Source organism: Rhinolophus hipposideros (genome assembly GCF_964194185.1).
Source record: "Rhinolophus hipposideros genome assembly, chromosome: 10".
NCBI lineage: Eukaryota > Metazoa > Chordata > Mammalia > Chiroptera > Rhinolophidae > Rhinolophus > Rhinolophus hipposideros.
In genome coordinates, this window is record NC_138056.1 from 33420404 (window position 1) to 33433770 (window position 13367).

A 13367-nucleotide genomic window follows, 5' to 3' on the forward strand; every position below is an offset into this window, starting at 1 on the left:
CTCTCGCTAAATGTGCGTTCATGGGTCCCACATTTACTCTGAGGAGAACCAATAGGATCAAAGTTGAGTTCTCAACATAAGGAGTACCAAATGGCCCAGCCCTAAGAGCAGATCTCTTTGGTCCCACCCCAGAGCACGGCCTGCGACAGAGGAGACACTTGTTAGTATTTATTGAGTTGAAACAACTAAAGCACAGACTCTCTCTGGAGTGTTTATTAATGTACCCATGGTGGGATTTCCCTTGTTGCACACTTGGGGCCCATCTGAGTGACGCCCAAATGCCGCTGCGTGTTTTGTTGACGTTGCTTATCAATGAAGAGTGCTGTGAAGGGCAGGAAGTCTGCAAGGCCATCCTGTGGTGGGAGGAAAGGAATGAGGGCGTGATGAGCCTGGTTCATCACAGCAGGGGTCTCGAGCCCAGCACCGTGGTTCCGGGCTGGAGGTTTAGGGGCTGGAGGTTTAGGGGCATTCCTATTTGCCATATTAGTATCAGTTAAGGTCTCATCGCAAAGCCCATTCACTCAAAGCAGATGTTGCACTGGGGTTTGGGGATGAGTACGGGCGGAAGAGAATGGAATACACTGAGTACTTTTACCCTGCACCAGGCACTAGGTACATCATGTCCCATCTAATCTTGGCAACACCGTCACTATTATGAGGGTGGGTTGGAAGGACTTACAATGCCCCAGGCACTGACCATCACTTTGCATGTGTCATCTCATCCATTGCAACCCCAGGGATGATTGCTCTCATTTTGCAGATGAGGAAAGCTGGCTTCCCAGGAGGATAAAGTGAGAATATAAAAGACACCCACAGGGCTTGCTCTATTCTCAGATTCCCCTTGAAGCCCCCATATTTTGCCTCTCAGTGTCCACAATTATTACCACCTACCTGTGTTAGACTCTAGTGTTGACTCACAGGGCAATCTCCCCCACTGGGCCCCAAGCTTTTCCAGGGCAAGACTTGGGAGGCTGTGGGATTGGGGTTTTCCTAAAGCCCCCAGAATTACATTCCATAGACTGTCACATTCTGTGCTTCAACATCCCGCCAGCCCTGGTCTGGGGCTGGCCTGGAGACCTGAGACCATCTGAGGGCACTGGGGGGTGCCAACCGGCAAGAGAGAATGCCAGAAAAGGACAGCGGGAGCTGAAGACAAAGGTCAACTAGTTCCCAGCCAGTTTCGGCCCAGGCTGGAAGCTGGGAGCCGTCTCTGTCTCTCTTACACCTTCATGCCCCCTGTCCAACTGGCCCTCCTTGTAGCCTGAATTTAATGTCAAAAGTATCTGTAACCCCTCGGTGCATATGTTCCCACAGCCTCAGCCGTCCCCAGAGTCATGTCACCACGCTCTGGACTCTAATAGCTTCTGACCTGAGTCCACCCCGCTCCTGTCTTGAATCTACAACCCATCCCAGACACCATTCTCATAAAAACATGCCTTGCGTTCATATGTCCCCATGCCCTTGCTCTTGACCTTGGTGGGCCCGGCCCCTTGTTTATCTTTCAAGGCCCAGTGCACATGTCTGAAGCTGCAGCAGCTGCTGGTGGATGCTATGGTAGCGACACCTGCCGTAGGCTCTGTCCAGGCGCCATCTCCCTGAAGCCCCACAACAACACCGTGAGCCCTGCACGCGGCAATTAAACAGCTTGCTCCAGGACAAAAAGCTAAGCGTGGTGGAGCCAGCCCCGGAATCAAGGTCCGGCTCAATAGCCCACACTCTTCTCACTGCCCCGACCTCACAGTAAGCTCTGTACTTCCCATTCGTTGTCCCCACAGAATTCGCTGCTTCCCCCACTGGCCTCCGTAGCTCGCAACGCTCAGGCGAATCGACACATCCCTGCTCCATGAGCTGTACTTCATGGTAATGGGATGGCAGGGACTGGGGCTTGTTCATTTCCCTTGGCCTCAGGGCCTTTAGCACAGTCTCTAGTACACGGTCAACTCAATGAACACTTTCACATGGAATTTTACTGCCTTTTGCCTGCAGCCTCCACAGAAGGCAGGCCAAAGGAAGGGTTGCCAGTTTCCAACTCCAGAAGAGACCCCCGCTTTGCAAAGCTTTGGGACAAGGAGAATGTTGCCAACAGGTGGGGGGGAGCAGGCAGTGAGCAGCCCCCTCAGGGACCACTCAAGAAGCACTGAGGTATGACTTTCTTCTCCCAAAGCACCCACTTTTGTTTCCTTCTCCTTTCCATTCCCCAGAGGATGCTGGGGAGAGGCGGGGATTCAAATCTCAAAGCAAGCTTGGAAATTCACGTCAGGGCCCCCGCCCGGTTTCCTGAGAAGACACCCCCTTTTATCTCTCTTCCCCCATAAATCACTAGGCGATTAGTTACGAATGGTGGTCTGGGCTGCCCCTGTCAAAATGGGACCACACTTCATTCCTTCATGGGGCTGTTGGCCAGTAAATCTTTTTTTAATCCGGGTCTCTGCCTGCTGAATCCACAGTCACCAACAGTGGCGAGAGTAGGCTTGGGGATGCTGGACAATCTCCCTGCTTTCAGCATGTTGTTAGCTCAATTGTTCTTTCTCCTCTGATGAAACTGCTACCCAGCTACAGATGAAGGCTGATAGATTTCCCACACTCCATAAATCAAGTGGATGGAAAAAGCATCCAATTGATGACTCCGCAGCCATCAGGGACAACTGATATTGGTAGCCAGAGCCATCAATCAGCCAAACCGCCCCTGTCAGATGACATCACAACCATGTGGGGAAAGCTGTCACTTGTTCTGCAACACTTGGGGAAATTAATCCTGCCCCCAGCATAACTCCCTGGGCTTGCTTACTCTACCCACAGCGGTACTTATGAAAACAGGGGTCATTGTATTTGCCTGGGATATTTAACACCAAGGAAAATAACAGACAGGGAGTGGCATTTATGGTTTCTGTGAATTCATACACCGTTAAGACCTGTCAGTGATAAAATACTAAGGGAAGAAGAGAGGAATGGAAAGACCCCTAGACCTGGACCCATCACCAATCCTCTGGGTTACACTGGGTCTGAGGCTTCTTGTTGGAGCTCTGTTGTATTTTGAGAGAGAAAGAGAGAGAGAGAGAGACTGGGGCGGGGGGGAGGGAATTAAGAGGATGGCAGTGCATTAGGAGCAAGTGACTTGCCCAAGGCTTAAAGATCTGTCTGTGCACAGAGCTGAGTCTTTACCTTTCCATGACAGTTCAAGCTTTCTAACCCCACTGAGACCCACCAGTAACTGGCTGACTGGCAACCTGAAATCCCTAAGCCTTCCAAGAGCTGCACAAGCCAAGATCATTTCAGAGGGATCAACCCAGAGAAACGAGAATCCCCCCTTGTCAAATCCCAGAAGTGCCTGCCATGCCATGCTAGAACAGGCCATGACCCAGTGCCTTTCAGGACGGCCTTGTCTAAAATCATTTATCTTGGCTCCAGGGTACATTTTGGCTGTAAGCAGTGTTTTGGCATTCTCTCCTTCCTATCAGTTCGCCAGGAACAACAGCCTGTCAAGGTCGCTTCAGGTCTGGCCTGGAAAGACCATGCGAAACATTCACCAGATAAGAAAACCCTTCACGCTAGCAATGCTGCCTTTTTGACTCACAGTGCTACCTGCTGTGTTCTGTGCTGACTTGGTGACAAACAGCTCCCACATTTGTCCCATGGTTGTCAATGGAGAAAGAAAGAGAAGAGCAGAAACACCTCCATCTGCATGACCTCCCATGGCACATGGTCCAACTCTCTGAGCTGTCTCCCTTTTCCTCTACTATCAATGTCCAGCTCACAGGGATAGAGGCGGTCAAAGGTCTGGAATAATCGGACAGGACAAAACAGGGCCAAGGAAAGGGAGGCTATGTGGCTGGGGCCTCAAGTTCATGGGGCTTCAATCTCAGGCCCATATTCATTCAGAGGAAGGTGACTGGTCTTGGGGCAGGTCAGCTGTCGCATTCATTCAGCAGACACTGATAACTACTTCCTATGGAACAGGCAGGCCTTGTGCCAGCCAATGAAGACATGGGAGCATCTAAGACAGATTTGACTTGAACCTTTCAGGGCTTGTGACAGGTATCAGCTCCCTTCCTCATCATCAATGCACTGAAACAGTCTAAAAATATTTTGTATGAGTGCCTTGTTTGATTTTACACACACACACACACACACACACACACACACACACGCACACACACATTTATAATTCTGATGTGGTATTTTATCAGTCCATTATGGTTATGTCAGGGCCATGGGAGTGCAAAGGAAAGAATCACTGCGTCTGCTTAGACAGAATCAGGAAAGGACTGAGGAAGTGACCTGGTAGGCAATAATGAGAAAGGCAATCTAAACACAGGATTCTGCACATGCAAATGACGCATGGAAGCATGACACACTCTGTTATAGATGACATGTTTGTTTCCCCCCTCCCCCCTTCACACGTTGAAGTCTTAACGCTCAATGCGATAGTATTAGGAGGTGCGGCCTCTGGGAGGTGACTGGTTTTGATGAGGTCATGAGGGTGAGGCCTTCACGATGGGATTAGTGCCCCTCTAAGAGGATGAAGACACCCCAGAGCCTCTCCTCTCTGCCCTGTGAGCTCAGAGCAAGGCGGGAAAGGGGCTAGCAGCAGAACCAGACCATGATGGCACCATGACCTTGGAATCCCAGCCTCCAGAACTGTGAGAGATAAATGTGTCGTTTACGTTCTCCGTCTATGGCATTCTGTTATAGCAGCGCAAGCAGACACACGGTGACATATTTATAGAGCTACTAATAATTCAGCAAGGATGAGTTCCTCAGCTTCTGAGGAGCTGAGTCTCCCAGCAGGTACTGGTACACATATCATACCTGTTGGTGGAGGAATCCCTGCCACCGAACAGGGAAGACTTCAGCCATGAGAAAGTCAACAATGCAGACCATTTTGTTCACAACCCCACTGCCTCTTCCACACTAGACTAACGGTCAGGCAAGCCAACTGCTTCAATGTTCACTTCCTTGGCCCTTAGTCTGAAACCAACATCGTGTCTCCGAGAGGTAAAAGCAATAAAAATCACAGCGTCACATCCTGCGTTGGCCACTAGATAGAGCTATGCATCGCACCAAGAAGACAGGAGGGGAAGTTCATTTTCCTCAAACCTTCTGTAAATAGAATGATTGAGTTTCACAGCTGGTGGGAGAAAGGTATATAAGCCCAAGGACCTGCAAGGGCAGGCCTGCAGAATAAACCATTCACAAAATAGTTGTTAAATACCTACTTGTGCTGATCTCTCAGTTTAGAAAAGTAACAGGTACTGCTTGCTTTCTAGGAGCTCCAAGTATGGAGGAGGAATGAGTAAATGCACCCGTGTGCTCACGCCCACACACCCATTTCTTGAGCATCCCAGATTCTGCCAGGTGCTTTTCAAGCTCTATCTCTAATTCCCAAAGGTTAAGAACTTGTTCCAGTTCGTTTGGCAGTGCCAGGACTAAGTCTCAAATCTGTTTACCCCTTAAGACCTTACTCTTTCCTCAGTACCATCCAGTCCCTTTCAAACACTTCCCATGCAAAGTGAAAGATTCACACCTAAGGTTGGGTGTAAAACAAAGCTACCAGAAACACAGGAGGCAGAGCTAACTGCCTGGGGAAGCCCAGGAGCGCATCACAGAGCAGGTGTTTATTTAGGGTCAGTCCCATGGGGCTTGATGGGACAGGAATTCCAGGGAGAAAGTGGCATGTCCTGAGGTGCAGAGCTTTGCAAATGCAGGAAACAACCCCTGGTGAGGAATGGCAGGTAGCCTAGAGCTATGGGAAGTGTGCGCTGTGTGAGGATGGATGTAGCCAGGGCTAAGGGAGAGGACAGCTGAGGGGAAGGCATTGAGATCTGTTCCCACAGGCAATGGGAAGCCATCAAAGGTTTTTGGAAAAATTTCTGATGTTAAATTTAAATGGTCCTATTTTTCCAGGAAGGAATGTATATTCATACTTTGGAAGATTTTGCAGCCTCCTTTGAAAAGAAAAAAAAAAACCTCATCTTTCCAAACATATGGATGCTAAGTCTGTCCCCTTAATTTTATTCTGTACCATATGGCACGCTGAATTTTTAGAAGATGAGTAGATGGATTGACTTCACAGATCAAAACTTAGTAAGAGATACCTTCATCTGTTATTTTGAATTCTTTTCCACTAACTAAAGCCAAAGCCCAATATACCAATCTAATAAAAGGAAGTGGTGAAGTCCAGTGACAACTTGTAAAGTACTTAGACACACCCAGCACATACTAAGTGTCACAGGAGGGTATCACTCACTCACATGCTCTCTCTCTCTCTCTCTCTCTCTCTCTCACTCGCACGCACACACACATGCGTGCACAAAGTCAAAAGGCATTTGCCATTAGGTTCTTAGTTAAACTCTACACAAAGTAATTTTAGCCCCATCTTCAGGCGAACTGAATGATATACACAGACGCATGTGCAATACTAGCCAGTGGAGACGATGAACTAGAAACATCCAAAAAATAGCTGTTATACCAAGCAGAGCTACAGTGTCATTTCAAAAAAGAAAGGTCGTAGGATTCCAGAAACTAGAATTTACTTCCATATCAGGCTTTTAAAATAAACTTGCTGTAAACTTTTACAAGAACTTTCATTAGAAAGCCTCCTTATGGGTTTATATCTTACTCATCCATCAAGGCTGTTCCCACTGAGCCAAACAAACATCTGGGTGAAAACTTTAAGCATCTCATTGTTGCCAAGTGCCTGGATGTTTGAGGTTGATAAGATATATAGACCCTGTCTGAGACTTTGCATCTTTATCAGATATTTTCCGTTAATCAGATACAACCTCAAAGAGAAATCTAATTGCAGGAGGTTAAGGATCATATTTATATTGCTTCAAGGCTTAGGGAAGCTAAATGACAGGCCTAACGTCACAGAGCTCACAAGTGGCAGAGCAGGGTTTAAGCGCCATCTGTCAGATATCTCAGTCTGTTTGCTTTCCACTACACCAATTGTCTCAGCAATATAACTTATTTTGAGCAGATTCTGAAGCACAGACTAATGACCAGTCCTTCAATATCTACAACCTTGTCAAGTTTGTAAGGAAAAAACAAAAGAAATAGGTACAAAGGACATTCAATGACTTGCCCTGGATTCGGCATGTAAAAAGCAAACTGGGCCTCACAGCAAGACCTCACATGCATTTCTGTAGCGTGGAGTCACGCTTTTAACTAGTGTCCTAGAATGTTACAACTAGAAGGAGCATTAAATGCCATCTGGGCTACCTCTCCTCATTTTGGAGGTAAATTTCTACACTAAAAGGAATGGGATTGAAGAAAAGCCAGACCAGAGGTCTTCAGTTTTAGTAACTGGGCGGTTTGCTTACATGTCCACACTTTTATCTACACTTGCTTTGAGCACTCTCTCACTTGCTAAAAATGTAACCTCCCCAAAGCAGGAACTGAAATGGAGACATTTGGGCTTTTGAGCAGGGGTAAAAAAAGGCTCTGGTTTGAGTAGGTAAAGAAACTAGGATTTCTCACTGCGACATCGCTGAGGTTCAGATTAGGGCACTTCAATGTCTCCACCTTGTGGAAAATGTCAGTACTACATTAAAATAAACGCAAGGACCTTCATACAGTGAGGATTGACAAACCCGACAGCAGAAGAAACTCTATTACACCAGAGAGAAATCTCAAAATAACCCTAAAACACTTTGCCAGCCCGTTACAGTGGCAACTGATAATGATAACAACCTTGAGGCCTTGCGAGACACCAAAAGTCTTCTAAATAATAATCCACAGATGAAATTACATGCCATTTTATTTTAGTAACAGGTGCATGTTATTATTTCCATATTTCTGGAAAACTAGAACTACAAAATGATGCTGTATGTTCAGTGGGTCATTTATCAGTCCATTAAGTTTCCCAGCCATCCTGGATGGTAGAAATTTGTTATATTATAAAGGTTTCGTGTCTCCTGTCTTCCTAGATTTCATGGCAGGCAAAGCATCTCTTGTTTAAGTTATTCAGTCAACAAAAGAACATTTCTAGTCAGACAGGTAGAACTAAGCAAAAGGAATTAATTTTGAAATCAACTCCAGTAATTGTGTTATTTCAATGCAGCAGTAAGATGCTGGGCAAGATGGCGGGTTCAGGAACAAGTCCCTGGAGCCACTAGCCTGGGCTCTGCCTCTGGACCACTGTGGGACCTCGGGTAAGTAATTTAACATTCCTGAGCCTCAGTCTACTCCTCCATAAAATGGGGATGATGCTATCACCTAACTCAAAGGATTGCTGCGAAGCTAGAACAAGGTAACGTGTGTACGGCCCTAGCGCAGGGCTTGGGAGCATTAGCTATTACTAAATCATGAAAATACTGACTCACCCGTGGGGCGTTGATCCCTGTTCATGGAAATGAGTGGCATGATTATTATGTCTGATTTCTGTTATCTGTAATTTTGACGGCTAGAATGTTAGAGGAGGACAAGATCTTGGGAAACGTCAGTGCAAGTCAGGTTAACAGATAAAGTCTCTGGCAAGTGGAATAAATAGACGCACCTTCGGTTTCCACAGTGACTTGGAAGTAGGGCTGAAAACAAGAAGCCCAGCCTCGGGCTATCCATGGGCATGGCCTAGCTTAGACATCGTCTCTTCGCTTCCCTAAACCTCACAAATAGAGAAATAGGGAGCTGGGGTTTGTTCCTTCACGGATCGATCCTCGTGTTCATTAACTCAGCGATATTTCGAAGCTGCTATCTGTGCAATGCACTGGGGATTTGGTGGTGAACAAGCCAGTGTCCCTGCTTCGTGGTGCTGACTGCTGCAAGCAGGAGTGGGCAGGGAGACCATAAAATATAAACACATAATCAAGATCATTTCAAGCAGTGATATGCTTTTAAAGGAGCATATGACAGGGTGCTAGAGGGGAGAGGGCATGTGGCAAGGGCACGTAAACCACTTCAAGTTGAATGGTGGAGGAGAGCCCCTCTAAAGAGATGCCAGCTGAGCAGTAAGAAGGAACCAGCCAGGCCAAAGATGTGGGGAATAGAATCCAGGCGGAGAAACAGAGGGAGGGTCCAAAGGTCATGAGGCTGGACCAAGCTGGAGGAGACCGAGGACCAGAAGGAAGAGCTGCAGCAGAGGACGTGAGGGGGGCGGGGCGGGGTGGGGAACCATGAGATCTAAGCGTCAGGTAAGGGCCTGATCCCGTAGGACCAGGTCGGCCATGCTAAGGAGTCTGGATTTCATCCTAAGTGCAAGATTTGGTTTCAAGGGTCGACACAGTATGGTTTGTTGTCAAGTGTCACTCTGGCTGTGAGTCTTGCTAGAATCACCTGGCTAAGACTGGACTGCAGCCCAGGTCTGGGACTCTCAGTCCAGAAAGTTCCCCTCCACACGCCACAGCCTCTGACAGAGACAGCAGACGGTGAAAGAGGCCGCTTGATCTCCTCCAGAGAACTTAAATAAAGCCCTGCAAAAAGGAAACCAGGCACCAAGCCTTCCCCTGCTCTGTGAAGAGAGAGAAACCCCAGGGACTTACCCGCTTGTGATGTCATCCGTCCGGACGTTCTTGCTCAGGACGTCCCCGTCGCTCATGTAGCCGGGGGCGTCCATGCTGATGCCCTCCAGGTCCATCTCATCTCCTGCCTTGTCGGAGACATCCACATGGCAGATACTGCTGCCCCTGGAGGCCAGCTGCCTCCTCAGAGGGGCAGAGTACACGTAGCGGCCCGACTCAGCGCTGATGAACCGGCTGGCATTGGCTCGAGGAGGGTACCCGTTGCCCATAGAGGGGGCGTCTCCTGCTTGGAGGCGGGGACTGGACTGGCCAAGTCTCCAGGATAGAGGAGTGGGCCTGCCCGTCAAGCTGAGGATACTGCGTCCGCTGATCTCTGTGGTGACATTGCTGTCAAATGTGGTTTCCAATGTGCTGAAAACACAAAAGCCGCCTTGGGTTAGACCCTAATGTGCCCAGAATCCTTTGCAGTCCATAGGTTGTTTAATATTTTGAAATGATGAGATATTTCCTATATACAAAATAGGAACAAATGATAGGCACCAATGTGCCACCCAGTGTATTACCTCTGTTAAAAGTGAAAAGAGAAACCTGCACATCGGCATAACATTCTGAAAAGCCCAGAACAGACTTTACCCCCCGAAAACACGGTACAAGACATCCACTACAGCTGACTTTAATTACACGACCTTAACTACTAAAATCTTCTTTCCAGCATAGGAAAGGAATAGAAAATGCTGAACTGGGGCGGAAAGATGTCACCTGCCTATTTGTTCTAGGATGCTGCTTCGTAGGTCTCCTTTTCCAAATCAGAATGCACCCATCGCTCTGGGGTGCCTAATAGCCTACTTCACCTCCTCAGGTACTTCCTGACCGAGCAGGTGGGGAAAGCTTTGATTTTCTAACTCTCTAAGCTCCACTTACCCCACACTTTGGCTTCTCCCACATTTTGTCCAAAATGACAACTAAACTTTGAGGGGCAGAAGGCCAGAAAAGTAAATGCCTGGGCTTGAGATCAAATTACAGCGATAATAAATCAAATTACGTGAGTCTGCATCTGCCAGGAGACTCGAGCTGGTCCCCGGCCATGTAAAGGCTCTTTTCCAGGCCACTGTCTTTCTGGCCCTGCAGGTGCTGGGGCAGAGTCAGGACAATCAGTGTACCTCTTCAGAGCTGCACTGGGGTCTCTAACTGAGCAGAGCGAGCGAGAGGCTTTCCTGCAGGAGAAACCATCCAACTTGTCCCTCCTGGTATCATGACCGTCCTAGTCCAAGCCAAGAAATCCATCCAACCGTTGTAATGCATATTAAGTCAGTTTGGGTTGTTATGCTAAAAACAGGGATGTTTCATACCTAATCACCGAGTCCCCATGCCAGCACACAGCAAAGGTTTAGGGGGCCTTACGCCACAGCTCCCAAGTTCATTCTCCTCTGAAAGAACCATTGGCGCCTCAGCTGTTTTGGTTGCCCTCCGATCTTGCAAGCGGCCTGACTTTCCTCAGAGGGGGAACCCCTCAGGTTCAGGCCCCAGGCTTATGTAAGATGGAATCCACAGTGCTTAACCCTGATCAGCAAAAACTGCCAGCAGTAGGGAAGCCCTGCTGTCTCCCTGCAATAGTCATGTGTCAAAGAGACTGAAACTGTAGAAGCAAAGGAGACTGTCTGGAGACCAGTGGGGATACCTAGGACAGGGCCTTGATTATTAAACCCAAGCACAGGCCGTAAACCTTGGTTCTGCCAAAATCACGAAGGGTGTCCCAGGGTTGCAGCCTCCTCGGATTCTTGCTCAGCAGTGAAAATAACCTGATAAATGTTTCCAGTGTCATCCTAGATTTTATCCAACTAAATTACAGTTTAAACACGATCCTAAGTGTTTATGAATATCTCCTTACGTGTTTTATACATGTGCATGACTAACAACATTATAGAGCATTGCGTATCAGAAGACCGGGTAGGAATTCAACTTATTCTCTTTGCCACACAGGTCAAATATAGTTCACCTGCTCATTTCAACAGTATAATGTAATTTTGGAAAATGCATGTACAGTGAAATTTAAATGCAGCTGGTCTACAATATCCTCTGTTGAATGGATTTAGCAACCTTCAGCTTTGGGGAAGTGTGGGGACAGAGCCCCAGAAAGCAGTTTCCAGGCTCTCGGCCTCACATAGAAAGGTGCTGGCTCAGGTAATAAATGGCCATCAACTGTGATTGGATGGCCATCAGTTGTGGCTAGTTGGCCGTCAGCTGTAACCAGTGAGCCATTGGCTACTAATATAACTGCCGTGGCTACACTAGCAGGAAAAATGGGAGCTAGCAAGAAGATGGTGGCTGAGCTGGCAAGCGCGGATTGCAGTTAGTATGGCGGAGTACGGATTGCGGATTGCAGAGAAGTGGACAGCAGGTTGCAGACAGTGTGGCTCCTGCTTCCTGTGTTTCCAACCCAGCCTCCAGTGAGACCATAGTGGTATGACTCCCCTACCTATGGCTCCGTGGGTGTTCCTTTTTGGCCTCACCATGTCCTGTGTTTTTATGTGGGGAGCAGGAGCTGAGACCCTGCAGGCCATCCCGCACGACAGGAAGAATCTGTCTACTCTAATTCTTGCTAATTACACTTTTCTTCTGCACTCCGTATGGCATTCTTTGCCAATTCCAGCACATTCGGCAATCAAGGTTATTAGTTCTCTTATTAACCAAATCACTTTGCTGGTGGCACAAACAAACATAGGAGAAGCCGTGCGAAAATCAAGTTATTAGCTAGTTCAGTTGAGTAATTCATGCTTCAGATACCTGTGTGTAACCTGAGTTCCCCGTAAACTGGACATGGTCTCCTCCAAATTCTGCCGCAGGTCAGCGATGTTTTTCACTGTCCGCAGTCGCCGAGCTTCAGGATCTTCTCCTGGAAAGATGAGGGTTAAGACCGTTTTAATTCTCAGACAGACGGTGAGCTTCATGGGAGCAGCAAATGACTCCACAATATAACCATGCTCCATGGAAGGTGTTAAGTCTAAGAAGAGAAATCTTTCTTCTCCCTCAAGGTCCCTCCTGAAATAGGTGAAGTCTAGCTTGTAAAAGAAGCAAAGTACCTAGTCTGAGACAGAAACACATTTCACACTGTCTCCAACAAAGACACGCACACGTTAGGTCTGATTCCCAGGCACTGTCCTCTGCCCTTGCGAAAGTGGCTGAGTCATTTTGTTTTTCACCCACAGGTGACACATGCTGCTGTCTAGTAGCCCTACATTACAAACGGAACTTGTAGTGGCTAAAAGATCTGCACTTACTAATCACAAGTATTTCTACAGAGAGAGATATGTCTTTTTCTTTGATCCATGACATCATCTCAAATTCTGCCTCTCTACTCACTGGCTGTGTGATCATAGGGAAAAGTGTCTACAACCCTCTCCATCCTTCAGATTCCACCATCCTAAAGCGAGGGCAGTGACAGTAATGACCTCGAAGGGCAGCGATGGGGACTAAATGCTGTAGATGCCTGGGCACAGTGCCCACCACAGCTCATGCCAGCTGGTGCTGCAGAAGAGCAGGGAGCCATCAAGAAGACTCAGGGCTTCGCTTGGAGAGATCAGGGACATCCATTCTCTAGGCAAGATTTTCCACAAAATATGTGGCCCAGTAGAGGGCGACGTGGCACAAATGTCCCAGTAGCCACAGGCCACACCAAGCCAGGAAGCCACGTGCCCTCCCCGAGTAGCCTCGCTTTAGGTTCTCTGACTATTCCTTGTTGTTTAGGCTTAGAAGAGGAAGAGGAAAAGGAGCATAACTACAATAATGATGAAAGGACTCAAACACCTTTCCCTCAGAAGAATTTCAGGGAGGGCTGAGAAGCCTGAAGAACCACAAATCAAGGGTCTTTAAAAGCCGATGGCTATTTCAAGTGTTGGGCAACAATTTTAA

At 47.8% G+C, this 13367-nt stretch overlaps 1 protein-coding gene across 7 annotated transcripts in view; it reads right to left on the reverse strand.

The window, feature by feature from the left end:
- NAV2 (neuron navigator 2) overlaps window positions 1-13367 on the reverse strand; it is a 710917-nt gene that overhangs the window by 137447 nt on the left and 560103 nt on the right. For all 7 annotated transcript variants that reach the window (XR_013994137.1, XM_081061904.1, XM_081061902.1 and 4 more), the window contains 2 exons: window positions 12243-12351; window positions 9480-9869 (listed from right to left, as the gene is read on the reverse strand). Coding sequence is in view for 6 of the 7 variants with exons in the window: in XM_081061904.1 (XP_080918030.1) it covers window positions 9480-9869; window positions 12243-12351 (499 nt within the window). In the remaining variant the exon portion in view is untranslated. The remainder of the gene's footprint in view (window positions 1-9479; window positions 9870-12242; window positions 12352-13367) is intronic.